This window comes from Crocodylus porosus, unplaced genomic scaffold (genome assembly GCF_001723895.1).
Source record: "Crocodylus porosus isolate Cpor-Errol unplaced genomic scaffold, CroPor_comp1, whole genome shotgun sequence".
Lineage (NCBI taxonomy): Eukaryota > Metazoa > Chordata > Crocodylia > Crocodylidae > Crocodylus > Crocodylus porosus.
The window spans coordinates 9,411,643-9,439,267 of record NW_017728918.1 but is presented as its reverse complement, the minus strand read 5'-3'; the positions used below and the strand labels follow the sequence as shown (position 1 = coordinate 9,439,267).

At 54.5% G+C, this 27,625-nt stretch overlaps 1 protein-coding gene across 12 annotated transcripts in view; it reads right to left on the bottom strand.

The window, feature by feature from the left end:
* The window catches only part of NCOA1 (nuclear receptor coactivator 1), a 200,161-nt gene that overhangs the window by 19,062 nt on the left and 153,474 nt on the right, over positions 1-27,625 (bottom strand). For 8 of the 12 annotated variants that reach the window (XR_002101533.1, XM_019537220.1, XM_019537226.1 and 5 more), the window contains 5 exons: positions 25,745-27,095; positions 25,547-25,663; positions 15,973-16,147; positions 7,689-7,815; positions 1,330-1,498 (listed from right to left, as the gene is read on the bottom strand). Coding sequence is in view for 11 of the 12 variants with exons in the window: in XM_019537220.1 (XP_019392765.1) it covers positions 1,330-1,498; positions 7,689-7,815; positions 15,973-16,147; positions 25,547-25,663; positions 25,745-27,095 (1,939 nt within the window). In the remaining variant the exon portion in view is untranslated. The remainder of the gene's footprint in view (positions 1-1,329; positions 1,499-7,688; positions 7,816-15,972; positions 16,148-25,546; positions 25,664-25,744; positions 27,096-27,625) is intronic. The other 4 variants (XM_019537227.1, XM_019537228.1, XM_019537231.1 and 1 more) reach the window with 2 other exon arrangements.

Sequence of the window (27,625 nt, the reverse complement as noted above, 5' to 3'; positions counted from 1 at the left end):
CTGAAGGGACCGGGAGGAGGATGACCGATATCCTCACCCGGGGCAGGCCCTGCGCTCTGGGCTCCGGTGCATCCGAATCTGGCGTCTCGGAGGGGAGATCGAGAGGCTCGCGCCCTCGCCCAAGGACGCGGCGCGAGTGGCGGCTCTTCCGTACCCCAGCTGAACGAGTCGGGGGGCCTGGCGGTTCAGCAGAGGGGTCAGTGACAGAAAGGGCCATGGAGGCTGTGAACCCCCTAAATGCCCCAAAGCAGCTAGCGATTTTGGATGCCTCAAAGGGACAACAGCATTCACAAGGCAAGAGCTTTACACCCTTGGGAAGTCCGGCCTCCCAGGAGGTGTCTCGGATGGGTCACCCCACATCACTCATCGCCTACGCGGGCTTGTTTCTCAATTGAGGCTCAAGCCTCTTAATGGGCCAGGAAAGAGGGACATAAGCCGCCCTGTCAGGTTGTCCCAGGGGCTCCATTTCGCATGCCTCAGGGACACTGCATCCCTTGCCATCAGGATCCTGGACCTGCCCACAGACGGGAAGGAGGAGCTCACCCCATTTTAGCCCTCTTTTAAGAGTGCTTCAGAGAAGGATTACAGTTCAAGCCTGTGGGGACTGGAAAAATAAACAGCTGCAAGACCGTCCCAAGCAAACTACTTCACTCCTTCTCTGTCTCTGCTCCTCCTATCTTTCCTCCAAATCAGACATTTGTCACGCCGGGCTCTTCCTCGCTATTTGTGACAGCCTGACATGTTCTTGCAGGCCCTGATCCTGCCTTTGGGCATGCAGGGGTGGATCCCTGCCTTCAGGTGGGAGCCCATGGGGGCTGACATCAAACCACTCCGTCCACGCTGGCCTCAGGGCAGGATCGGGGCCACTTCACTCTCTCAATAAAAAGCCAAAGCCAGAATCAAATCACTGGCCTGTAGTTGAAAACAGAGCTGGGAGGACTGCTGTGACGGGAGCCAGTCTTGGCAGGAAAGGTAGCTGCTGGCCCTGCAAGCTGTAGCACAACCGAGGCTCACGAATCCGCGCTCGCGAGGTGCCAGCTGGAGCTCCCCTCAGCACTCTCGTCCCAAAGCAAGGTGAGGCAGCACGAGAGCCTGCCAGCGTTTCCCCGCTCGCTGCAACCTGAGCAGCCAAGGACGTAGGAGCTCAGGTTTTCAAAGCAGGGAGCTTGCTATCTCTATCATGGGCTTCGCTTCCAACCATGAGCTCTTTTCCTGACGGCCACATCTGGCCCACAAGCACCAGATGTTGGAAACCCTCCTTGGAACCCACTCCCAGGCCTCAGCCTCCAGCCAGGGACACCAGCCCCCCACCAGGCCCAGCGGAGCTACCTGGACCAGCTTGTCGATCCCCAGCGCTCGATCCAGCTCCGCCAGCTCCGTCTCGTCCTTGCCGCTCAGGAAGGACACAAGCTGCTCGAGGAGGGCTTTCTCGTCGTTTCGGCCCTCGGGCGTCGTGGGAGGGCACAGCAGCTCGTCCAGCTGGGAAGTGATGCACTGGCTGCAGGGACGACAAGGCAAGCAAAGATGTTAGAGGCCACGGATCTGCTCTGCATTTCCCATGGGGGAACAGCATTACTTTTGCTCTTGCGCTGCACTTTCTGAACACCGGACACCTATTTGCTCCGTGGTGTAGCATACAAACCCAACGCTGCATCTGCAAGGCACCAGGGGGAAAATCTGCCTACGCCCATGCCCTACTGCACAGCCTAGGGACCAGTCAAGCCCAATTCAAGACCACTACAACATGGAGCCAGGGCAGAGCTTCAGGGAGGTTTCGCTAGGTTTTGCTTTTGCAAACACCTCCCCCGTTTGCTGGGAAAAGCAACGGGAAACAAAAAAGCCGGAGAGGCTTGGGGAAGGTTGGAACAGCTGGAATGGAAGCAGCTGAAAGCAAAGGGAACCCTTTAGCCGCAGAAATCAAAACCCCGAGGAGCTCTCTCAACAGGCTTTGGGATTAAGATTAATATGTAATGAGAGACGTTCCAATGACGTGACTAATTGGAGTCAATGGGATTTGCTGCGATGGAGCAAGCCACGGCACATCACGCTTATAGAAAAGCACAAAGGGAGAAGCTGAACATGCCAGCAGTTCCCAAGAAGCAGACATGTTTATCCTGTTAGCTCCAGATGAAGACCAGATGTAGGCTGAGCAACTGCAGCCAATCTGACTGGGAGCACCGTGGCCAACGCACGCAGTTGAATCCAGGGAAAAGCAAGGCTTTGGGCTTTCTGTGATTTCAGGGTAGGAACAAGGGAGGGCGAGATGGGAAGTGGGGCTTGCTCCAGTCTGTGCTGCTTGTGCCTCTGTTATCAACAAGAAATCAAAGCTAAAATGCTAGTCCATAGGCTCTGTCCACGCCAGTGCTCTGTCGTCCCTGCTCAGCCTGCCCACGTCACCAGGAGAAAGAGGGTGAGTCCATGTTAAACCGTGGGCTTGGACAGAAATCATGTCTGCCCTTGACCCTGCTGGTGTCAGTGGAAGTCACACGGAGATCAAGGTGACAGCAGAGCCAGGAGGCAGGACGTAAGCCAGGGGTGGCCAACCTGCACAGGCAGTCCCTGCGTGTGGCATGCGACAGACTGGGGAGGGAGCAGAAAGCAGAGCCGCAGATCAGGCAGGGAACATGGATCATCGGAGGGGGCACGGGGCTTGTTTGTGGCATGCCTGCCAAGAAGGACGACCCCCATTGAACTAAATGGCTGTTTACTCCTGACTCCCATGCTTCCTTCTCTGCATCGATATCTAGATCCCACCCGTCACGGGCTCCCTTCCCACCCGCACCCTGGGCCATGTGCTCAAGGGATCCGCTGATGCTGAGGCTCTGACACCAGATTGCCCCGGCAAGCTTCCAGTCACATCAGCAAGGAGCAGAGGAGCTCGCCCCTTTGACCCTGATCTCATCGGTCACGAGGGCCAGGCGCTTGCTCAGAAATGAACACCGCGATTCTGCACGATCTGGGTAACCGGTAGCGGCGTATTGGGCAAGCCAGGCCCAGCCTGCGGGTAGTGCACTTGGCATCCACGCATTACGGCTTCCCTGTATTAGGGCTGCATCTACTGACCTCAGCTGAGTGCACTGTAACGTGCGCTGGATAAAAGCAGTGAGCGAGAGGTTCTGCCCTGAAGAGCTCACAGTGTAAAGACAGTGGAGAGAGAGTGGCCTTGAGAGACAGGGAGGAAGCACAGAGATGGCCAGACCCACCTGCGGGCACACAGTGAGTCTGGGCCAGAGCCGGGGTCTGAACCCAGAGCCCTGAATCCCCCCATTTCCCCTCCCAGACTGGTTTTCAAGCCTGCTGCAAAGTGTCCCTGCGTCGGTGAGCTATCCCACAGGTCGCAGGTTGGCTTTCTGAAGCACGGTGGAGTTTGGCCATGCAGAAAGCCAAGCCCCAGGCTCTGGGGCCTCCACATGCCTCTGAAAACGCAGAGGCCCTGCACATGGTCCTCGCAGGCCACTGCTCCACGCTAGGAAAACGGCCCGGGATGAGCCTGGCAAAGACAAAACAGCCAGGCAGGAGCAGAAACCCGTCCGCCCTCCTGCACCTGTCCCAGAGGAAGAGAAGAGCGCAGGAAGCCTTCTGCAAGAGGCGGGCCAGAGAGGCTGCAAAATGCAAGACCCGTAAAACTGTGGGCCCCCATGTGCACCTGGAGGAGAACCTCAATTATCCTCTAATTAACACATCATGCAGCAGGGAAAACTCAGCTAATACCACACATAACCAATAAAAAAACTTTGCACACAATTGCGAATCTGGGCTCTAATGGGACCCATCACTGTGGAAGCTGGAGCGTAAGGCAGATTTAAAAGCAGGTCAGACTGGGCTGGCTCGGACCTAGATGGTCCCGTCTTGAGCTGGGGGATGGATAAGAGGGATGCTTGAGGGCCCTGCCAGCACTGCTGGGCTGTTTCTATGAAGCTGCGGCCAGCCAGCCTCAATCACATCCTATGGTGAGCAGTTTGCTGTCACCCTGCTTGTCTACAGTTATGCTGAGACAGCACGTACAGAAACGACAGCAGCTGTCTCCATGCTCCCGGATTTCAGCCTACGTTTATGGAGGCTGGGACTCCTAATAACTAGCTTTCTTCTGTGGATGGCCTTTGTTCCTGGGAAAGGCCTCAAATGAGGTTTGTCCCATCCTATTCTGTCCACAAGTTGCTTTAATGTTCTGCAGTTAATCTTCTGCTCCCTTCGGGAGCCCAGCAGGGCATTCAGGTGACTTCTCACCTCCCGGCTGCTACTTCCGGTGCCTCCACCATGGATGAAGCACAACAGCAGGGATCTGCATGGCTACCTGGCTACGCTGCTCAGAGACTCTGCCCCAGCAAAAAAGCACCAGCCTCCTCTCAAATCAGGGTGAGGATGCGTTTCAACAGGCAAAACCCCTGCAGACTTATAACAAACACCAGTCGGGGCCGGGCTTTACATGAAAGGACTAAGCAAGCTGTTCTTGGATGCCGAGATGACCCCCTTTTCTTTCATGCTATCTTAATATGGGTCTTTTCTGTCCAGCATTTCCCAGTGTTTTCAGGCCACTTCTCTTATCTGGATGGTTTTCACGCTGTAAGTAAAGGATGAAGCCAGGATGAAGCCTTCTGCACAGGCATGATTTCCCCCCATAAGGGAGCGCAGTTCCTAGTGACATGTGCCCAACTCTGCACCCCAGCGGCTCCAGGTAACAGAAGAAGAGACGGCCAGGACCAGCGCATCGTGGCTAACATTTACCCAGCTCCATAAGCGCTCCTGAGGGATTTGGAGTAGGAGCACCGGCTCCGAGGCAAGGATTGCCACAGTGACCTTTACCCAGAGACCGACAACAAGCTCTAACCCCGCTTGAAATACTTCATCAAGAGCCTGTTTATTTTAAGATGTCTAAAGCCTCAAGTGGTGTTGTAGAGCTCAGCAGGGAGATGAATCAGGAATTGGAGGGATTCGAGAACACCCGGCGGAGATCAGCCTCGTAGCAAGGGCCCGGGTGCCTGCCGAGGCGCAGACGTGGAGCGCCGAGCTTGCTCTCTGCCTCGTGGCACTGCCTGCAACAGCAGACGCCGACCCTGCTATTGCACTTGCAGAAGGGCTGATCTTACACACGTCCAGGGGACATGTATCCCCTGTCAGAGCCCACGTGCTGGATGCGGGCTTGAGTCTGGGTAAATAGGCTGGGCTTGGCAAGCGGGGTCCCCTCAGCGCCCAGTTCTCCAACCCTCACCACAGCCTGGGCAGCCCAGGTGTGCACCAGGAAGAGAACCGGTGGCCTGGCTGGATGTGGAGGTGCTGCTCGATGTGAGACAGTTGCAGCATAGGACCCTACAGGGAGTCCTAGCAAATGTGGAAGGAGCTGCAGGAATGGTGACCACTGCCACTCACCCCATGACTATCATGTGCTCCCCGTCAGCTCGTCTCCCACTACAAACACAGAAAGAGTCTGTATGCTCTTTCCATCAGGGATTACTTTTGCTCCCTGTTCTTGCAGGCTGCCATTCCTAGATCCCACCACTGCCCAGTCAGACAGCAAACACTGCGACTGACTACACAAGTGCCCAGGTTATGCCGCAGAGATGTTACCGTTGATGTGGGTCCCATCGACAGTAAAAAATGACTGAACATGCTCTCCCCACACATTAGCGACTGAAGCCTGGTTAAACCACAATTACGAACTGGAACTAAAGCACCGGGCTGGGGATCAGCTTTCCTCCAGGCCCAGTGAATGCACTGACGCCAACCTGCCTCAGCAACACTGAGCAAAACACACTGCATCGAAGGCGGGGGCTTCTTCTTCAGCACCGAGCATGGGCGTATTGCCTGCTGGTGACTCCAGCACAAGCCAGCACCACTTACAAGACCAAAGGCAGATTGCTGCCAAGACCCAGGCTGGGAGTCAGGCTGGATCTTTCTGGCTCACCCCCTCCCCATTGTTACAAAGATGTGGGTATCAAAGGCTGCCCTCTCCCACGTAATCTAGCCCCACCACTGCGACTGCATGAATCACTCTGAGGCATGAGCCAGAAGAGACTCCAGTTCCCTTTTCTGGCACCCATGTTGGCTGTGTAAAAAAAGGATGAAAACAAGTCTGCCGACCCAACACACGGAGAGCAGCAGGGCTGCCAAGGCCAGCATGGCCATCTTTGCCTTGTTAAAGCAGGTAAGAGAGTGCTTGTGGCTTAGGACTGCCGAGACTCAGAATCTGATTTTCAAAATTAATCTGCCTGTCGCCAAATGTGCCTGTGCACACAAGCAACGCAACGCGGAGTCTGAAAGACAACGACTTCCCTGGAAGTCTGAGTCAGGCTGGTTTCCAGCCCTTCTCTTCAGCTCCATGGAGGGATCTTAACCCTTTAGCTCTTCCAGACAGCAAGAGGACCGTCCCGTTTTCTGAGCTGAAGTCCAAGACAAAGGCGCAGAAGTAACAACCTGCTAGATTTGGGGCTGACTTACGGACGTTAGCCATGGAGGTGCGTCCGGATCCTGTAAGAAGCCCTGCAGTCCAGACCTGGCCCAAGGGGCCAAATGAATGTGACAGCCCTGCATTCAATGAATTGGAGCCTTTACACATAACTTGGTGTCCAGGGTCTGGAACAGACTCCCCCCAGAAGTGGTACAATCGTCTACTCTGGTTATCTTCAAAAAAAGCCTGGACGCTCACCTTGCTGGGGTCATCTGACCCTAGTAGCCTTTCCTGCCCACACACAGGGGGGCTGGACCCGATGATCTTGTGAGGTCCCTTCCAGCCCCCAGCACCTATGAATAACCCCTTCATGTTCTTGATATGGATATTTCTGCTCCATCTTACTGGAGTTTTGTGCTCATTGTCTAAGGGCTTTATTCAGCAAACATTAATCTCCCTTCATGCCTTGGACAAGATCTTCCCTGGCAAAGAGACCTACGGTAGGATTCTGGTCTGAACTCAATATTGCTCTTCCAGTGAGATACTGGGGAAGCTGCAGATCAATGTAGAAGAGTTTCCTCCCACGAGCTGCATGGGCTGCTCTGGGGAGGAGAGATCTTATCTGGATCCTTCCTGCGGCCAGACACCAATATTAAGATGAACAGACCAAAGGGCTCATGACCTTTTGGATCCACGATTCCCTGAACAACTGAAAAACAATCCTCCAACTTACCGTATCCCACAATCCTCTGCTAATTACAAGGAACAGCTGCACTTTGCTCCCTGGGTGACCTCTAGCCACTTTGCAGGTTATGAGGTTATGGACTGATTGTGTCTCCAATGCAGTATGGTGAGCATGGACTATAAAGAGCCACCATCACATGAGCTCATGCACCATACAATCAATTTTGAGGCTTTACAGGAAGGGAAGCACTGTTCCAAATACTCGGGTCTATTGCCCAGGTGCTAACATGATAGACAGACTGGAGACCTGACTTCTACTCCTGGCTTTGTGGACCTGCGGTGCAAGATGTTCTGTGGCTCTTCCACTTCCACCCCTTTGCAGACTTAGAAAGTCAGCTCTTCCGGACAGACACTGCTTCTCACTACGTATCTGTGCAGCAGTTAGCACAACGGGGGTCCCAACCTGGGTTGGTTCCCCCTGGTGTTACCAGGAAATAACAGTACCCCAAAGCATGGTGTGTGCTTCCTAGCTGTGCTAGGTTCAAACCAGCGCCGCTGGTTTATGGCTCTGGCCATTCACAGCACTGGAGATCAGATTTTCCAAACCCAAGCTACTTACTCTTCTGGTTTGTTCAAAGGTCCTCGATTCATGGAGGCCATGGTGTTTTCTGTCCACGGAAGCTGGTCGCCCATTCCTGGCTGCCCAAACTGGTGATCTGGAACTCCCAGTTCCAGCTCGGATATTCCTGATTTGGAAACAGCAAAGGTGGGGGAGACAAGGTGTTACAGAGGAGGAGAGGTCTCGCAATCAGCATCTTGGGGGAAGTTGCACAAGTTTTTCCCCATTCACCATCCTTTGTGCCCATGTGTGAAATACCTTCTGTGTCTAGGTGAGGGAAGAGAGAGGGAGAAAGTAAAAGGAAGGGGAAAAAAAACCCTGTTTAGACAAATGGTGGGACAACTGGGAGTCATCTGACAGTCCTTGGTTCACATTGGTGCGTCTCCATTCCCACAAGCATTCAACAGGTCAGTCCGAGCTGCTTGTGTGGGCAAGGATGACCACTACCAGAGGATTAAAAAATGGGGGGCTGCTTATCTTACTCAGATACCGTGGTGATGAGCACACAGCGTGCACCAAAGACAGAGATGATACAGGAGCCTCAAGCCTCTTGTCCTGCCCCATCTCCTGCTACCTCAGACCAGGAACCCAGGGTGGGTCAGTGATTTGCTCCACGTTGCCTTTCTATCAGTACATGAGCACGGCACGTGCACTGTATGTGTGCAGAGTACCCAAGCTTTCACCAAAGGCAGCTCGCTCCCCTCGCCCTCCACACCGCTCCACACACCTGCCCAAATCACAACAGCCCAGGTTACCTACTGCTGCCCAGATGCATCGACTCTGTTTCTTTGACAGACGTGGACAGGGTTTGCAGGATAGCTACAGTGTGTTGCCATTATGGAATAAGCGGTAAAGACCAGGATACCGGTACTCTCGGATTTCAAAATACAAGACACGCGCTTTCAGAAAACAGACACGCTCAGAGTGTGCAAGACACTCACCGAGGCCTCGAGAGCTCTCGTTCCTAGTGGCAGAAACATCAAGAGGCAGCTCTTTTCAGCCCAGTGACAGCTACCAGATGCAGACAAGATCTTTTGGATAAACACTGATAAGGTGCCACAGTCTCTCCCCCACTCTGTACACACAGTGACCCTGCAAAAAATGCCTCTTCTGCTTGGATCTAGGGAAGTTTTTACAGTGTTAGCCAGCTAACAGGTTCTTCCTTATTCCTACTGGAGATTTTGTTTGCAAAAACGAACCCCCTGCACACGCCTCCCGATGCCGTTTGACTTCCGATATCATAGAAACTAATTTTAAAAGGGAAAGGGCTAATTGGAGCAAATTAAATTCAGCAGGTGTTTGAGCCCTAGCCCAGGCCACACTCTACCTGAAGACTTGGCGGCATCATCTGATTGGAAACGGGAGTTGATACTGAAGAGTGAACGGCCTCTTGGCTAACCTAACTTTCAAGACCAGTGCAGAAGAAAAGCCGCGATGGGCAGGACCACCCTGGCTCTGCTTCTGGGCACCTGTTTCTATCCCAAATGACTATCATTTCTAGGGGCTCAAGTACTCACTTTGTGAGGCAGTTACTAAAATAAATGGAAAGCCTTTTTTCCCCCCGCATGTTGCTCATCTGTGGCAATTCCTTTTTTCCAGTAAGACGAGATGTGGTATTAAAACCTTTATCGATTACAGAGATTTGTGTCCTCGTTCAAAACTCCCCACTGAACCTAATCCCGTGCGAGTGCTTTGGCTCATCTTTGGTGGCTGGGGCATGTAAGAGGGTTGTGAGCCTCCTGCTTGTCAATGGACCCGATCCTTTGCTCGAGCACCACCTGGCCATGCTTGTACCTCCGCACGCTCCTGGCTCAGTCACCCCATTTGGGGCCGATGCCACGCAGAGCTGTTATAAATGGCAACTGGATTCCCGTGAAACTAGCCCTACCACCCGAGCACGCTTCTTGGATCCATCTTGCTGACCTCCTTCAAACACGTCCTCCCAGACCTCCCTTTGGAGGAAAAGGAGGGGGGTCCCCGTGCCTTCCTCCCTCTCGCGGGTCGTGCCGGGCCGGCTATCCCAATCATGGCCACACGTTGGAGAGGTGACTCCACCGCGGGTTCATTTACTTCTTGCAATTACTGTGCAGAAAGACGAGAGCCTTAAGGTTGCCTGGCAACAGAAGAAGAAAGGAAGTGCTGGCGCAGCAGCGGGGCCCGTTCCAGCTGGGCAAGAGCAAACCCCATGCACAATTGCTTTGCAGCCCAATTCAGATTCCCCGCAGCTCCTCTGACACCGAGCCCGCTCTTCGCCTGTGCTGAAGCGTGGCGGCTTCTCCGAGCCAGGGTGCGGTCCCCGGCTCTTCCCCGTACACGCCCATCGGCGAGACGATGGCTTAGAAATCCAGGTGCCTTCTTCCTCCTCGAGATCAACCAAATCCTCCTGTGGTATCGGGACAACCCGACCCGAGCCATCCCAAAAGCTATGGTTTTACAAGGGCGATCGTGCTAGTGCTTTGCGCTGAGGTCCTTGCGGTCACGTCTGTCGGCGAGGAGACCTTTCGCTGCTCACGGCCATCAGAAATCTGCAGCACGGCACGACGTCTGCCCCCCAGCTACGCCACCGCACTTTGGCCCTGGCCTCCTGGCCTCGGGCTGCAACCACCTCCCCTCCAGCTGCCTTTGAGGACTGGAAGTGCCAACCTCATTTCACTCACCAGCCAAGGCGAGTCCCTACACAGCGCTCCAGACAAGGAAAGCTACTGCAAAACACTACCCGACAAGCCGGTCCCTGGATTTTGTGTGAAGCTGGTCTTAGGCACCTACTGACTTCAAAAGCGGACAAGGACCCTCGGAGAGACAGGCTCAGAGGTGCCTCAGAGGACAAGGAGTAACACTCCTCCTTTAACTGCAGCAAGGCAAATTTAGGCCGGAGATTAGGAAGAACTTCCTTGCTCTGCAGGCGTTTCAGCACCGTAACAGATGCTCGAGAGGCTGCGGAGTCTCCATCCTTGGACGTTTTCAAGAGCTGGAAAAACGCTTGGCTGGGATGGTTTAGATAGGGCCCGTCCTGCCTTGGGGCTGGACCAGACGGACTCCTGAGGACCCTTCCAGCCCTACTTTTCTACATTTCCAAATCTTTACTATTTTCTGGCCAGGCAGTGGAAAGCAGCATGGTCAGATAAACCGTGGGTGGAATTTAAGGTTCTGTACCGGACTCCCTGGGGATCGTACATTTAGTAAGGAACATTTCCGAGTCTCAGTCCAAATCCACAGATCTCACTTGCCTTTGGTGCTGGAGACAGGACACGGGACCATATGGCCTGATCCAGTCTGGCAACTCCTGCTTTCTCAGGCTGAGATGAGCAACCCTGGGCTGGAGACTGCCTGTGATCTCCTTCCCTGCTGTTGGCCTGCCATTACAGCACTTCCCTTCCTTTTTGGAGGACAAAACAAACGGGCCCTGCCCAGCCAGAGCACAGCCCGGCAAGTGGGAATACTGAGATCTCGACCACTGTGTCACTGGCCCTGCCTTGCACCCTGCACATTATAGTCTAATTGACAACCTGTGTTGAGAGCCTTGCCCCTGCAGCTTTTCATCCACAGTCTCACAAGCTTCTCGGCAGAGCATAGCCAAAGCCAGCTGCTGACGCCAAATTTCAGCTAGCCCCACCAGCTCTCAAAAGCAGCTTATTCATGCCAAGTTGTATGCAAAGATGGTCTAGCCCAGCGATTCTCAACCGGGGATGCTATGAGATCCTTTGAAGGGTGCTACAGAGTGGGAGGAGGGACGTACCGGCTTGTCCCTGCCCGGTCACTCCTCCTTCCTAACCAACCTGTCCAGTCCCTGTGCTGGGTGGGAAGCACCGTAATGAATACACTCACTTTTCCGGTGGGACGTTCCTCAATTCACAAGACTTATGGAGGGGGCCTGGGGTCTAAAAAAGTAAACTGCTGGTCTGGACTAATGCCCAGAGGAACCTTCCCCCTTGCATTTGCTGTGCTGCAGTCCTGGCTGTACCTTGGACCAGATCTTTCTAGGCACTAGTGAAGGCAAAGAACATCATTTTTATCTGAAATAATGCAGATTAAAACAGAAAAGGCAGAGCCTGAAAGCCAACTGCCTCTGAAGAACAGTCAGTGTATGGGGGGCACCAGAGCTGTCGGGTTATTTCAGATTAAGGAAGTGAATTGAATTCCTGTATTCCAACCCCTGTAAGCTGTGATGCTCCACCGAGAAAGCAGAGCGATGAGAAGGGGCAGATACGCAGGGGTGCACGCTTGTTCCCAGATACTGCACTGCAGGCAAGAAAGGCCTCATTCTTGCATCTGCCCCTCTGTCTCTAGACAGCAGGGCAGGACCATGTTGCCGTGTGCAGCTTGTCCCATGCCACCCTTCAAACAGCTCATTTATTCACACGCTGCACGGCCACAAATAAGACTCGCACTTTCTTTAGGGGAGAGCAGACTGAAGAAAAGAAAGATCTTTCCCGTTAACCAAACTGCTCCAGATCAGTCTCCTTGTTTAAGGCCCCGACCCTAATTTTTGAACGCTAGTTTTCGGGCAAAAGGTGAGTGTTGGTACGTGAATAAATAAGGTCATTTTTTAAAATACATGCCCTGCCTGCCAGCATGAAACCCAAACACAAGGTCTAGGCCCCACCTTACTCCCACTCATATCATCTATGGATGCTCGGTGCTGTGGGGTTTGGACCGATCTGGGTGCTCTCTCTGCTATGCTTTCATACCGGTAGACCCCTCCCAGAAATGGCTGTTGCGAGCTGCCAGGAAAGAGCAGGCCCAGATCCGTGGCTTCCTGTGGGAGTACGTACCTGTGTCGGGCTGGAAGGGGGTTGGTCCAGTTACTGTCCCCCTGCCCTGCTCCGACGGGAACCCGAAATGAGGACTGGTGCCGTTCGTTGCAGGAAAAGGAGCTGGCCTGAGCTGAGGTGGCTCCACGGGGTCGCAGAACTCAAATGGAGACCGACCAGCCTGCATGCCCTGCCCGCTGTTAATAGCTAGAGAGCCATTAAATAATAAATAAGTACAACTCAGACAGCTACCAAGGGCTCATCGCAACATTGCCAGTGCTCGACAGATTCATTGCCCTGCCAGGAAAGGAGCTGACATCAATAACTTTGGAGGGTGAGAGGGGGATTAACAGGGGAACGGCGTGCTTATGGCACTCGGGAGCAGTGACTGCCGGCCGCGACTCCGTCACTCGGAGGTCACCCAGGCAATCATGCCTCAGAGCGCAAGCAATAACCGGCTGCGCCCAGGGCAGAAAAGCCACCCATCGGCACTGGACAGTGACCTGGCTCTGCCTCGCTCCTCGTGAAAACGCAGCTCGTGCAGGCTGCCATCACTAGAGGAGTGGAGAGGAAGAGGCCAGTGCCCCAGGATAAACGGCCTGTGCGCACACTCTTACTCCACGGCAAATGAGAGGTAATTCAACACGCCTTCCTCAGGAGGTGACCGTGAAGCACGAGCATATGCACGGGCAGTTATGCTGGGACAACTATAACGTTACGTAGCCACGACCTGCTTGAAGCCCGGGCGAACAGTAAATGCAGGGTATGCAGAAGGCAGCTGGACCTCCCTGGAGCTTTGTGCCTACCTAGAGAGCAAGAACCACGCATGTTCTGGGAATCGCCCCACATGCTTCACTCCCCAAACATCCCATCGCTACAGCTGGCCATTAAAGCGGAGGTGCAGAGATTCGCACAGGGCCGGGAGACTCCAGTGCCGATGGCCTGCAGCACGGGGATGGCTTTCACCTACCGTCCGCCAGAGGTCTCTGCCCCTGCTCAGCGGGGGTTTAACGGAGCAGGACTGCAAAGAAGCCCCACGTGCCTTTATTTTTATGGTGCCTGCCAGCCTGGAACGAGCATCCAGCCTCCTGATACTGAGCATCAAGACGGGGAGAGTGTTAAGCCGTTTGGAAAGAAACCAGGACGAAGAAATTGTGTTGGTCAAGTGCAGAATCCGGACGTGAGACATATCCCACTTGATGGCGAAGAGCCACGTGCCACTGCAGGTACTTCCAGCCCCTCCTTGAGTGTCTCCCCCTTGTTCAGGGGGGCGTGCTTCTTCAGGGCAACTGAAGAGGCCTTTATTGAACCCTCTGGACCGCCAAATCTTTGCATTTCCTTTGCCAAGCCCTTAGGTTGAATGTCACCTCTGCACATGGGGCCAACGCGGAGACCAGGCAGCTGCATGTTACTCTCTGCCAGTCTAACCATCTGGCATCTCTCTCCTGCCATCCAGTTTAACCCAACTGCACCAACTTGAACAAACTGGCTTCTTCCCAGGCATTCGGCTCTGAGCTAGCTATTCTTGCTGGCTAATGTTCCTTCTCGGAGAGTCACGGCTGGAGTTTCAGGAGCGTAACTGGGCTTGCTCCCACTGCAGATTGTGCTATAAACCTACTCCCTGCCCCTGCCAATCTCAGTTTAACTCCCCTCTGGTATAAGGTTCCCTTGCGCCCCACAGACAGTAAGTCCCATTACAATCGCACTCATCGTGTCACTGCATTATAGATGTCCCTAATACGCAGGTCCTCAAAGGTGCTGTCCATTTCGGCCTTCGAATGGGAGAGCAAATAATAGGTTTGAGTGATAAGCTGCCGTCTGATCTTTAGCTGTGAATTCAGCAGGGAGGGGATGGGACAATGGGTCAGTGGTTACAATTACAGAGCTGACAGCTCCTTTTCACACACCCAGCTATCCTCTATTGTGGAGCTGTGCAGCACGGGGCTCCGACAGGCTCGCTGTCATCCACGGCTCTCGCCAGGTTCAATGCCTGGGGTGCTGTCTCCCACCTTGCCTGGAGCTCTGGATGCAGGTCCTTGCCTCTCCCCGAGGCATCAAGCCTTGTCCCTCCCTAACGGCCAGCCCCAGCGTCGGAGCCAACCTGCTGCTCACGGCCCACAGTGCTCTCCTTAGCAGGGCACGAGCCGCTGGGTCTGCGCAGCTACTCCAGGAGGGCACCAGCGTCGTCTCAAAAGCCACGTCCACTCCTCGGTCACGAAGGCAGGTTTTCCTCCTCCTCACAGCGCTGAGCCGCTCTTCCTTGCACTGTAGGGTTTTACTCTGCTGAAGACACTGGATTTATGGCCAGAACGTAACCCAGGCTCTTGGTTTACCCTGGCCAGGCAATGCCATTTGGTGGGTCTCTCTCCCTGGCTTCTGCCTGAGACTGCGGAGCCAGCCAGCAGCTTCATTATCTCTATTTGCTGAATAAGTAATGTGTGGATTATCCCTCCCTAGGTAGAATGTTAAACAGCAGCTAATTGGTTTATATCTGGCATTATTCTGCCAACCATTAGATTTTCCTTTCAGAAAATTCCCCTCCCGCAGCCTTTGGACTCCTTCAGTCGGCCCTGCTCGAGAGCAAAATCTGCACCTCAGCTTTAAGGACTCAGCGCAATTGCCAGTGACAACGTGACTTATCCCCTCCCGCCCCCATCTTTTTGGCTCACAGTGATGCAGAAACGCAATAAAAACCAACTGTGGTTTGTCCAGCTTGAAACAGAGCAGGGGGACAGGGAGGGCCTCGTAAGGCCGAAATCTGGCGCTCCTCTTTGCACTGGGGCTGGCAGGGAATGGAGGGGTCGGGTGAGGACAGTTTCAACCGAAATGACAGCAACACAGCAGACTTGTGCCAGCATCGTCCCGTCTCTCGGGGTGCCAGGGGCATGATCCCCAACCGACAGGGCCGTGCTGGCCGAGGTCCCTGGTGCCGACGTGGTTATACAAGCAAACTCGTACCTGGGCACCGGAGGGGGAGGAGGGGACATGTTACCGCACTGGTTACCGCACTGAACCCTGCCATTGGCACAGCGGATTTCGGCTGCCCTTGCAGCGCAGACGTGGCCCTAGACCCACCTGGCAGAGCAACCCCTCGGGCTCCTGCGGGGAAGCCGTGCTGCCCTCTTTAAAGCTTCACCAGTTTATTCTGCTTTTGCCCACAAGCTCTTCTGGACACAAGGGCCGAGGCTGCTTCGTGCTGCCTCACCTCTCCTGACCAGGCTACGTATCCTGGTGTCTCCCCGGGGATGAACCAGGAGGCACTGTGAGCGAGGGTGACTGTCCAAGCCCATGTGCAGTGACCCCCTCGTTCCTTAGCCTGTGTGCTTGCGCGGTCGCCAGCTCTGAACCTGTGCAGGGACACCCCCGTCCTCTTACTCACTCACGTCACAGTGGGTCGAAATGCAGGCAGGGCCAGGAGGGGTCTCAGTCACAGATCTCTACAAGGGAGAGCCTTGTAGAGATCTGCAAAAGGCCTCTCCAGTGCTGGGGGCGGGGGCACGAGAGCTCAGGGATCCGCCCCCCCATTCACGTACGATTCAGACCCGTGGGGGTCCTTGCCGTGCTGCTGGCCTGGAGCGGAGCTGCCATCATCTCGGGTTTGATTGCCACGCCACTTTCGGTTCTGTCTGGCCCGCACAGGCCCGGCATTTGCGCGGCCTTCTCCAGCGATGGCAGCAGCTGGTCGAGCTGGTCGAGGTCGGCGGCAAACTGCGGGAGGAAACAAGAGCAGGGGTGAGTCGCAGACCCCCTGGGCACCAGCGAGGGAAACGAGAGCTTTCCGTTGTCTTAACTACACGAGCACTTCCAAACCCGGCTTCTCCCCAGCCCTATAATTAACTTGCTTGCTAAAACTGCGTGGGGCTCGCGGCATCCCCTGCGCCTCCAGCATGTTGCAGTGCAGTTTTCTATCCCCTCCCTCAGTACTGATGGAAAGGCCTCTGCTGGGTTTGTATCACGGAGAACATAGGAGCACCAGCCTGGCAGCAGGGACTGATTTCCCTCCCTGCTGCCTCCAGGCTTGGGGCAGTGTCTGCCCACTGGTGTTTAGTGGCGTTCCCTGTGTGAAACTGGAGTGAAAGGGGAGACTGCAACCCCATAGGCTAGCGCAAACCCGAAGCATTGAAGGACAGACATCTTCACCACGAAATGCTGCCGTTTTGCAGACACGGGGGACCCACAGCCACCTCGCAGGGGACAAGCACCTGCACAGTAGAGGAGGGTCGTTTTATGGTCACGAGAGATGGGTTCAGGTCCAAACCGGCGCAAGCCTCCTGCGTGACACTGTCTCATCTAACCTCCCTACCCCTCAGGTCCCCGCTGTAAAACAGGGGTGATGATACCACCCTGGCCCTGCTCTTAATTTCTCTTGCCTGTTCAGACTGTAAGCCCTTCGGAGCTGGGATGGTCCCGTGCTGTTGTGTCCATACAGGGCTCAGCACAACGAGGCCCTGTTCTCAGCTGAGGTTTCACGACACCACTATGATAGTCACAAATATTAATAATGGCTTGAAAGGGCTGTAGCAAACCTACAGCTATTAAACAGGCTCCGGTTTGCTCTGTTAATATACTTGTGCTTAAGCTGAGTTAAAAAATGGCCTCTCCTGAGAAGCCGCTTTATGGAACAACTCTCCAAAACTCTACGTGAGCCTTTGCCTAGGGCCATACTTGATGAGCTAGTAAAATATAATTTAGCCTTTACAATCTTCATCATGGCAAAGAGTGGAAGAGGAGATGTCTGGCCTGGGGAGTCCAATAAATGGGGAAGTTACTGGGGAAGCGATTCACACCAGTAGAGATAATGACAATCCTGTGAAGCAGCAGGTTGGGACAAAAGGGGACAAGATAAATGGGGCTGTGGCTAAAAATAACCGCTCAAGGGAAGCCAAATTTTAAAGTCTCGCAGTCAAAGGACACATCTGAACGTGGTTCTCAAACCGGCATAACAAACCGCGTGTGTTAAGCAACGTACACGTTGACCGAGGCAGGATTACCTAGCTCAAATCCGTTTGCGTTTGACCAAGGGATGCAGGGAAGGAAGAACATGGTGATGGGGAGCCAGGTCACTAGCTGGGCTGTGAGGTGGGAGCTGACACTCCCCATGTCTACGATGAATAGAACTAGATTTACCAGCGGCCTGGGGTATGCAGGCAGCAGAGACCAGGCATCCGCGTGGCCGTGGAGAAATCAGCTGCGCGACTGAAGGGCAGGCCCGGGGGTGGGAAGCTTCCCCTGGCGTCTCACCATGGGGCAGCTCGGGGCTGGCCTCAGCCTTGCCCTGCTTCGCAGCAAGGGATTCACACTTCCTAGGGGCCTGCAGGCTATCCGTGGCCAAGGCAAACTCTGACAAGGGCCTTGCAAGGGGCCGGCTGATCGCTTAGAAGAAAAGACTCAGCAATTAGCAAAGGGGACAAGATAAATTAACCTCTTAGGAAACCAACGCCAGGGAAGGCCTCCAGCAAGAAGCAGGAATGCAAGAGATGGCCAGTGGGGAGTATCTGGGAAAGGAGAGGCAGGAACAGCTCCCTTCCTCTTTCATTATGGAGGTAAGGAGAGGGTACCGAGGTCGAGTCTCCACAACCCCCGTGACAAGCGCCTTCTGCATCCTGCATGAGCTGTAGTAGTTATCTGGAAATACAGAATGGCCTCTGAAGGGATGAGCAGGTCTCTCTGCTGGGGACAGCCACATCACATCAGCGGACCGAAGGGCGAGGCTGTCTAGCAAGCGGCCTGAAAGCAGAGCAGAAGTCTGCCGCCAACAACCCGGAGCCCTGCTAGCCCCGTGGCCAGCCCCCGGCTGTGGCAGGGGAAGGTTGATGCTTTTGCTTCCTGGGGGAAGTTTTGTGCTCCTCACCCTCCCCGGGAGGGGAAACCCTTGGCGCTCTCCAAGGACACAAAGCGCGGCCGTATCGCGCTCGCCGGGTGTAGACGGGTCCTGGAAGCGGAGCGACTGGCAGTGATAAAGTGCCGCCGCACCTCATCAACATGAGTTCGAGGTTATCGCTCTCCGAGGATCCAACCTAGAGACTTCTCTCCATATTTATTCAAGTACAGCACAGAAAATGGCAAAAGACAGCGCTGTCTGTTTAGATTATTCTCCCCTCTCTTTTACTGACAAAATGTCACCCATTTATCAAGTCGCCCAACAAAGGGACAAGCCCAGAAAGGTGCTTTCAGGTGGGAATGCACTGCATAAAACAATTAGGACATGACCATCTCACGAGGAGAAGGGACTCTACTGAGCCAACTCAGGCAAAAAGATGGGCAGATCGCTGGTACCAGCACCTCCGTTGTTTCACGGACATGGCACTACAGCCATGGTGGGGGTATACGCCCCATCACCTGGGTCTCCTGCAAGACTCTGCCACGCAGCTTCTGAACAGCCGCTCTCCTCCGAGATGCGCAGCCTCCGTCTGAGCAGAGATCACATTTCCTGCTCAGCCTGGACTGATCATTTGCTCTCTAGGTCACGGCAGCATCTCAATAGGTAGGCAGGCAGACAACTAGGCAGGCATTGCTAATATACTCTACCTCTGCGGTAGGGCAAGCGCTTGCTTTCCTCGCAGCACGGAGTTCACACAATGCTCCGAAAATGAAAGGTGTAACTACGTAGACTGAGTCCTATGTAGAGTTTATATTATGGTTTGTACGGGATAGTTTGGATAAGGATGATCCTGCCTCAGGCAGGGGGTTGGACTAGATGATTTCTGGAGGTCCCTTCCAGCCCCACTGCTCTAGGATTGTATGATTGAGCTAGGTGGTAATTATCAATGCCATGATTTACAGCAAAATATCTGCCCATTGGCTTTCCACCACCTTTTCTCTCCATCAGATTCTAAGCCCCGAGTCCGCAGGAAAGGAACGCCCTTACAAACACGCCGGTCCCCGCTTAGACGGAGGATAAAACGCAAGGCGCGCGCTTCAGTGGACGCTCTGCAAAAGGACTACGCAATTCCACAGAGAAACGCAGCTCGTTGTCACAGCAATTTTCCTTCGGGTGCGATGCACCTTGCAAAAAAAGGGAAGACAGGTCACGTACGGCACACAACTATACAGCAGTGCTCTATACAAGGCTGAAAACCTGTCTATAAGACACGCTCGCCCCCCGTCATAAGATATGGGGCAAGATACAGGAGTCACTGGGTGGCACTCTGTGACCTGGGTTTACAGGATCACAGCGGTACGCTCTGGCTGTAATGATGTGTGGAGCAGTGCAGCTGAGAGACCCCTGCCTTTTGATTAGCAAAGAAAAATACTCAGGTTTAAGAGAGAAAACCTTTCTAACAATAAATTTGCAGGCAAATTCTGTCCCGGGACACTGCAGGCATTCGCAGGTAACATCCCGATAAGCTGAAGTGACGACAGCTAACTTCACCACTCACACAAGCAGGGTACCGCTCAGGTAACTCATTAAGAGGCCACGCAGACTGTCTTGTTACCTAGAAGAGGGGTAACCCTGAAGGAGAAGCCTTTACACAGAGTCACATAAAGCCCATTATAAAAAATAATGAATACAGCTGCCTTGTCAAGGGGTCTGCCTGGGAGCTGGGCTGGAGTCACAGGACTGACGCAAGAGGCAGCAGGAGAATGGGGCTTCGAAACGAAGCCGACTGCCTGGAGGTCTCAGCCTCAGCCTTGGCTCACTCTTGTCGAGTGCTTTCGTGGGTTGAAAAGCGCTGTCAGGCTGACCTGGCTCCCACACTCTTACCGGGGCTGGAAAGTCCACGAAAGACTCAATGCTTTGGGCCGGTCTCGTCTAGGCCCTCCCGACCCTAGAGGCAGGTGCATGGCCGAAGGTCACTGGGAGCCGCGTTTTGGTGCCACGCACACAGCTGCCAGGAGCGAACCGTCAGCACTGTGCAGTGACAGCTTCCCTCCGTCCCTATGGTGTCTAAACAACAACACAATTACGGCCACCCAAATGCCAGCCCGCCTAATCCCATCAGCGGGGAACAACAGGCTAACCGCCCAGCAAAGCCCCTGTCCAGCGTGGCCGGGTGTATCAGTGACGGCTTGCTAAGCCAGGAGGGTTAGTCTCTCCAAAAAGAGGGTTAGCGGGGAAGGCCTAGCTGTCAAGCCGACAAAGTGAAAAGGATGAAGCCCACAAGCCCTGGGCTTCGATTCCCTGCCCTTGCTGTTGTACTGCAGTGCCCTGCCCGGTGATGCGCAGCGCCTATGCCCATGCTTCTCTGCATGCGGCGACGTGGACGGGGCTCCCAGACGAAGCCAGCACACAACTGCTTCCCTTCTCCTAAGCTCTTCCTCACACCTCACGTGCTTTGATACATGTAGGGAACTGCTGTTCTGCGGGGCAGGGGAGTGACTGAGCCGTGCAGGGCCTAGCACTGCCGGTCTGTCACCTAGGAAGGCTAACGCCAGCCACAAAAGCAATGCTTCTGCTCCTGGCAATGTAGCAGGCCTTGCAGGAGCCCAGAAGCCCTGCTCAGATGCATCACCGGGACAGGCTGCACCTTTGAAGATACCGTATTCCTGCACTTCATTACTCCGCTCACCATCTGCTAACATGGGAGGGGAGAGTGCAACTTTGCGCCCACTTCTAAGGGTACGAAATCATCAGGGCAAATCACTTGATGAGTTCCTAATTCGTAAACTCTTGACAAGTCCATGGCATCGTTGCAGTAGCAAGGACCCCTATTCCCAGCTGTTATATTAAGCTGGTTGTTATCTTTGCTGACCTAAATTTCCCCTGAAGTTTCAACTTGATGCAGTGTTCTTCGTTCCCTGCCCTGAGCTGCTTGGTCAAGCAAGTTGCCAAATCCCACCCCAGAAGTGGCTGCACTTTGGCATTAGAAGTGATTTCTATGCTGTTTGTGTTTCTATGCATTTGCGCTGGCCTTGTCTGGGCCCTCCTGACCCCAGAGGCACACGCATGGCAGAAGCCAGCGTGTAAGAGCTTGCTGGTGCTTGGTGAAGGTGGATGGATACAACCGTTGCGTGCGAGAAAAGAGGTAGACGTTTCCTCCACAAATGTTAAGGACTTTCCTTCTTGCAGAGCCAGGGATCTGTCCCAACGCTCCTGAGTTACAGCCTCCACCATCCAACCATGCCCCTAAGGTCAGTGCTGGGGCCAGAAGTCTTCACAGGGAAGCGGGCTCAAAAACAACACTGAACCCCGCTAAAAACGCCAGCTTGGCAAGCTGCACGATGCGCATTTGTCCCATGCGTCTGGTGGCCTGAAGCACAGAAGAGATTGCTTTAACTTACCACTGATGAGATTAATTTAATTAATAGAAGCCTGTGGTGTCATTTAAATGATACAGCCCTCTCTCCTCCAGAACTGGGCCTAAGAGGCCATTACTTCTCTGGCAGAACAGGTGCCATCAAGCCTGCAGGCTCTACTTTGCATCGCATCCACCCGGGAAGCTAAAAGCGCATCTTCACATCCGGGGGACTCGCCTCTCTGTCGCAAATATAAAAACTAATGCGCTGCAGATTTCCCAGCAAGCTGGGGAACGCTGGAGTGTGGTGCTCCCCGAACGTGTCCCCTGCCGGGGCTGCGCTCTGCATCCCAATGACGTCCCAGCCTTGCTGCTACGGTTCAATGTCCAACAGAGTTTATTACAAGCCCTCTTTGCATGCTTAACTATGCAAGCTCCCTCTGGCCTGAAACCAAAGCAGGAAAAACCTTATGATCCTAAGCTAAGGGAGAAGCCTACCCCCGACACATGAGGCAGTCTTTATTTAGTGGTCTCCGCGTGCCCCAGTAACTCAAAATGGCCAGGCTACCCTGGAGGAGGCTTTCTCCTCTATGCCGCAGTTATAAGCAACCTCGGTGCTTCCCATCACCACCATCCAGGCAGAGTCCTGTGCTAAGCACATCGGCATCAGCAAGCGCTGGGTCTGACCCCGGGCGGGTGGTTCACTGCAGCTCCGTGCTGCGAAATTATCATGCAATGCCACGCAGTGGAAAGGGTGCGGGATGGCCCAGAGAAATGTAGGCACTGCGGTACAAGAAAGCAGGATCAGATCGCTGGCTCTTTGAGCTCAGGCTGTTCCAGTTTCCTTCCCAATCTCGTGCTCTTTGAATTTTTCATACAGACTGCACAGGAACCTTTGCTTTCACTGCTTGAAACATGAGTCTCCCGGCCAGGCAGGCTGAGATCCCAGAAGACAAAGGAAAGCAAGTGCTGTTAAGTCGATCTCACGATCACTATAGCTCATGGGATCTGGATGGGTGGGCCTGGCAATGCCACACTTCATGGGGTGGCCAGTGCCCGTGCCAGTTACAGAAGGTGCCAAAACCTGTTTCTGGGGCACTCAGGGGACAAATCTGCAGCCAAAGAAAGCTGGCTTTTATCTGGCTCAGTTTTGAAGCAGGACATTTCACCTGTTCCATTACTATTTTAAGCACTTACAGTTTTATTCCTATTACCCATGGTTGAACCCTGCTGCGGTTCCTGCGCTGGTATCAAGCAGCAAGGAGCTCTGCAAGCTTGGTAAGTGGCTCAGTGTTTCAGCCATGAAGCTCCCTAAAGGATGCATGCAAAATAAGAGTAAAGGCTCTGAGGCCGATGCACTGTCCTTAGCTGGCCCCTCGGTCAAAAGCCTCTCTCCCGGTTCACTGCCAGGATCTCCGGCTAACCACAAATGCAACAAATCAAATTGGTGGCTGGACACAAAATCCAGAAAACCCCCAAAGCAATGTGGACAAGAAGAGGAATTCAGATATTGAACTCTCCCCTTGGATGCTGCACAGTTACGCGGTTGCTTCCTTGTAGGAGTAAGTGTTTGTGGACTTAGACAAAAAGCTCTCTCCAGCTCTTTGTTGTTAACTCTTTGGAAAGAGCCACCGTGATGCTCCACAGCTGTCTTGAAGAGAAGAGAAGAGAAGACATCCGCTGGGCTAGGACTGTGAGGTTGACTGCAAAGATGACGGAAAGTCCTAGGGATGCATTCAGATGACAAGGCCTGGACCCCAAGACAGTCTCCTCTCTGCTCTGTCCGGTGCTAAGTGCATGGTTAGTCCTTGGCAAACACATAAGCTTCGAGGATCCTTTGTCATCTGCGTTATCCAGAGCAGAGGCCAACAGGGTCCCATGGTACCCAGCGCTCTCCCTACAAGCAGGTTATCCCTCTCTGCTGTGTGTGCGCGTGCTATAGACCTTCCTCCCCGGTCTATGTAGTTGGCCATCCCAGAATGCCTTGCTCACATGATGCCTTGTGGGCACTCTATGCCTTTCCCAGAATCATAGAAAAGACGGGCTGGAAGGCATCTCCAGAGGTCACGTGGCAGAATCAGCCCTGTCCAAACCAGCCCAGACAAGCCCTTTGAGCAGGACTCCGGTACGATGTCTGTCAGTCTCCCAGCCCCCACCTTAATTTGGGCTTTCCCCCCTTTGGGGGCCATTTCCATGGCTGGCAGAACTCGAATGGGGAGAGAACCAGCTAATGCATGCATGCAACGGGGCCATCCCGGCAGGAGAGGAGTGTTTTATGGGGAGATATAAAAGAGTTCGGTTCCCACTTGCCTACAGGAGAACGGACTGCGGCTCCCAAATGAATGGAGCCCTTAGCCTTATTAAGAGGCTTATTGTGTATTTGTCATTTGAGGCTTTCAGAGCACTCTGTTATTCATATAATATCTCCCCAACTCAGCTGCCCTATTTGACACAGTCAGTAAGCAGGCTATCAGCCTTGCTCTGAATGTCAGACTCTCTGTTCTATTTGCTTAAAAAGGATTAAGCAGCCTTATCCGTGTTACCATCTCCCCTGGTTTTCAGAAATAAGAAATCTCTTCTATTCACAGCCGCACGTAATGAATATTTATACGCCCAAATCTCTATCGTCGGGATCTGTCACTGGATTATTCAATTTAATCAGAGTTTTCGGATAACTAAAGGCCCCTTGTAATTGCCAATCTCAGCCAACAAGTAGGCAACAGATTGAAAATTCCCCTGGACGCGACCCCTGACTATGCCTGGAGCTGGGTTAATGGCTTTTCAGGTTTATAAAACACCTTCCCGCCTCTTGGTCCCAGCACCAGCGTTCAAAGTATCAGCGCACCTTGTTCTACATTTTAATGGCCTTCCATTGGGCTCTTCCCTGCCGCGGCAGGTCCTCACTGGGGGTGCAGGGCCAACAAGAAGTGCCTGACTGACTATCTAAATGCACACGTTACCATTATCATCTACCAAATGGGGTAAAACAATAGTCAGATTCCCTGGTTTTTTGCAACTTCCTCTCTGAATCACCATTGGCGCTCGTGAAGAACAAAAGCAAATCCAAGCCCTGGACTGTGGTACTGAAGCAGACTGACTACGCTGCATGTGTGCACACGTGTGCACGCCTGCATGTCAAAAGTAGTGCGCTGTTACTAGATAACAGAGATACTCTTGCAACTTAACTCAGAGCAGGAGCATCTGCATTCTTTCCTGGTGTCGTCCTGTGGGCTGGAGGAGAGGTGGGGGGTTGGTCTGCAAGCCCAATCTGGTCTGCGGACCTGATCAAGTACACAAAGCTTTTCCAGCCTGCGGCCCCAGTCCCGTGAGCTGGATCAGGCCTTGGCCCCGGCCCTGCATGCTAGCCCCAGCCCCAAAGGCCTTGCCCCCCAGGTGCAGGGCTACATCCATCTGGCCCACAGGGTGGTGGGGGAGAGGTGACGGTGCCAAGTGCCACCACTTCCCTGCTGCCAGATTTCCGTACCTGTGAGGAGCCCTGCGGACGACGTAGCTCCACGGACTGGAGTTTGAGCACCACTGATCTCAGACATCAGACCTGCTGCGTGGGGTCAGCCCACAGGTCTCTCCAGCCCAGCTCCCGTTTCTCACAGGGGCACAGAGCGGATACAAAAGGGGAAGAGTGTTTCTGCAGGGCCTGTGCAGACTGATCGTCCCATGGTCCCTCTCTCCCTGCAGCTCCCAGCATGCAAAGACCTGGGAAATCCTGATTTGGAGCTTGCGGCCCTAGCAGTCGTATTTAATAGAGGATGCTGAACCAATCCTGCCTGGATTCACCCAATCCCCTTTGAAACCTGGTTCAATGATCAGCCCCAGTCTGAGTTACCGAAGCAGCATCCTGACCACCAAGAAATTCCTAACTGGCCACAGGGGTTTTTTGGGGGGAAGGGGTTGTGGCTAAAGCAGAACTCACCGAGCATCTCCTGGCTTCCACCAAGGCGTAACAGCTGCTCCAGCCCTGTTGAGGGAGCGAGCCAGGAGACTGGGGCAGCCGTCTAGAAGGCACGACCAGCCCACAGCCAGGACCCTGCTGACAGTATAAACAGGGGGTATAAACTGAGGGGTATAGGGCGAGCATTTTACCAGCATGGAGTCTCACGTGCAGACTCACCTGGCCTTGATTTTCCAGCTTCACTTCCTCCACAGCTGTAGGTTTGGTCAGCGGAGCTGGCGTCGTATTGCACAGGTCCATCTGCTCCGTCTTCTCCACTTTCACCTTCACATCGTCCAGGCTCAGGGCCGGGGCAGCAGCCAGCTCCTTCTCGTCCTTGTCCAGCAGGTAGCGCAGGAGCTGATGATCCTTGATGTCCTTTTTCTTCAAGGCCTCTGGCTCCAGTTTGATCTCAGGTGTGCCCGGGATCTGACTCTGTGTGGTGGGGGCAGTGGGTGTGCTGGGCACATTCTCCTTCTTGTCGTGCTCCATGGACAAGGCGGTGATGTCGGAGGGGCTGCCTTCCTGCAGGAGCCGATGCAAGATCTTGTGCCGTTCCGTCAGCGAGCTGTGGGAGGAGGGACATGCGCTGCTCGGAGGGTTCCCGGATGCCGGGGTCCCCATGGCCCCTGTACAGGACAAGGGATCTTTGCAGCTAGTGTCAGCATCGGCATGCCGCAGCTGCTGCTCAGCTGTGCTGGCCAAGAGCTGGACCAGCTTGTGGCTGGTGGCCTGCGGGCCCTTGGCATCTCCCTCCGAGAGCCTGTCACTGGCGTGAAGCATGGCCGAGTCCAGAGGCTTGCTGTCCCCGGAGCCGCTGTCGGATTGGATCATCTCACTCAGGATAGAGGCGATCTCCTTGCTGTCCTTGGCCTCCGTTTTCATGGGCTGCATGGCAAGGCGCCCGGGTGAGTTCTGGTTGCTCATCTGCCGCAGGACAGGCGGTGGCGTGGAGTAGCCCATGGGGGTGCTGGGGCTGTCGCCAAGCCCCTGCATAGAGTTCATTGGAGCGCTGGGGTAAGGCCGGCTGCCACTGCCCCCCGCACCTCCAGCGCTGCTGCAGCCGCTGCCGGTCATGCCCACGGGGGAGTGCATGGTGGGCATGGTGGGAGAGAAAGGGTTGTTGGGTGCTCTGGGCCGCGGGACCAGTCCTGGGCTAACCCGATGCCTGGGAGACATGAACTGCGGCGGTGTCATGCCAGGGCTGCCCATAGGCGAGCTGTTGAGGTTCAAAGTGTGGTTACTGTTCTGGGGACCCGCTTGTCCCTGGCTTAAGGCAACGTTGGCTCCTATCTGGCTCCCAGGGGAACACCCAAAGCTCGGCTGGCTGGTGGTGGAATTGCTGCTGTGGAGGCCAGAGCCTGGCTGCTGGTTCACGTTGGTTGCCAACATGCTGCCGTTGGATGGAGGGATGGTGGGTGGCAGGGCCATGCCTTGCCCCGGGCTGATGCTGGGGTTCAGCGAGGGGCTGACCCGTGGAAGGGGCATGGCGGAGTTCGCGTTCTCTGGAGGAGAGAGCATGCCGTGATCCCTGCAGGGAACGAGAGAGAGAGGGGTAGGACACACATGAGTCAGAAGCCCAGATGAGCTCAAGCAAAAGCTCTTCAGCCTCTTTGGGACTTTGCTGTCCCCAAAGGCACCGGGCTGGGAGGGCTGGATAGGCCCACCTTGCAAGCTCGACTCCTTCAGACACTCCCAACATGGCGCTCGCCTCCCAGCAGCATCCTGGGATGCAGCAGGCCTAGCCACATGCTCTCGTGGGTACTTAATGCAATGCGCGGCACCATGGCAACTGAGCAGCTACAACCCAGCGATGTGCGGCAAGGACGGCCTATCCCTCTGCTCTCCCTGCTGCCAGGCAGAGCCCGGGGCTGGGGGAACAGACCAGCATCCGAGCCCCTGTTCTTCAGCCCCCTTCTCCCTGGCTGGGAAAGGTCCCGAGTATGCCTGTAAAGAGCCGAGGGAATCCATGGTGCCCGGCGTTTGAAACGACTGCGAGGAGACAGGAGTCAGGGGGAAGCGCTGTGCTGGTTTTCGCCACGTGGCCTGAGGCCCGGGCAG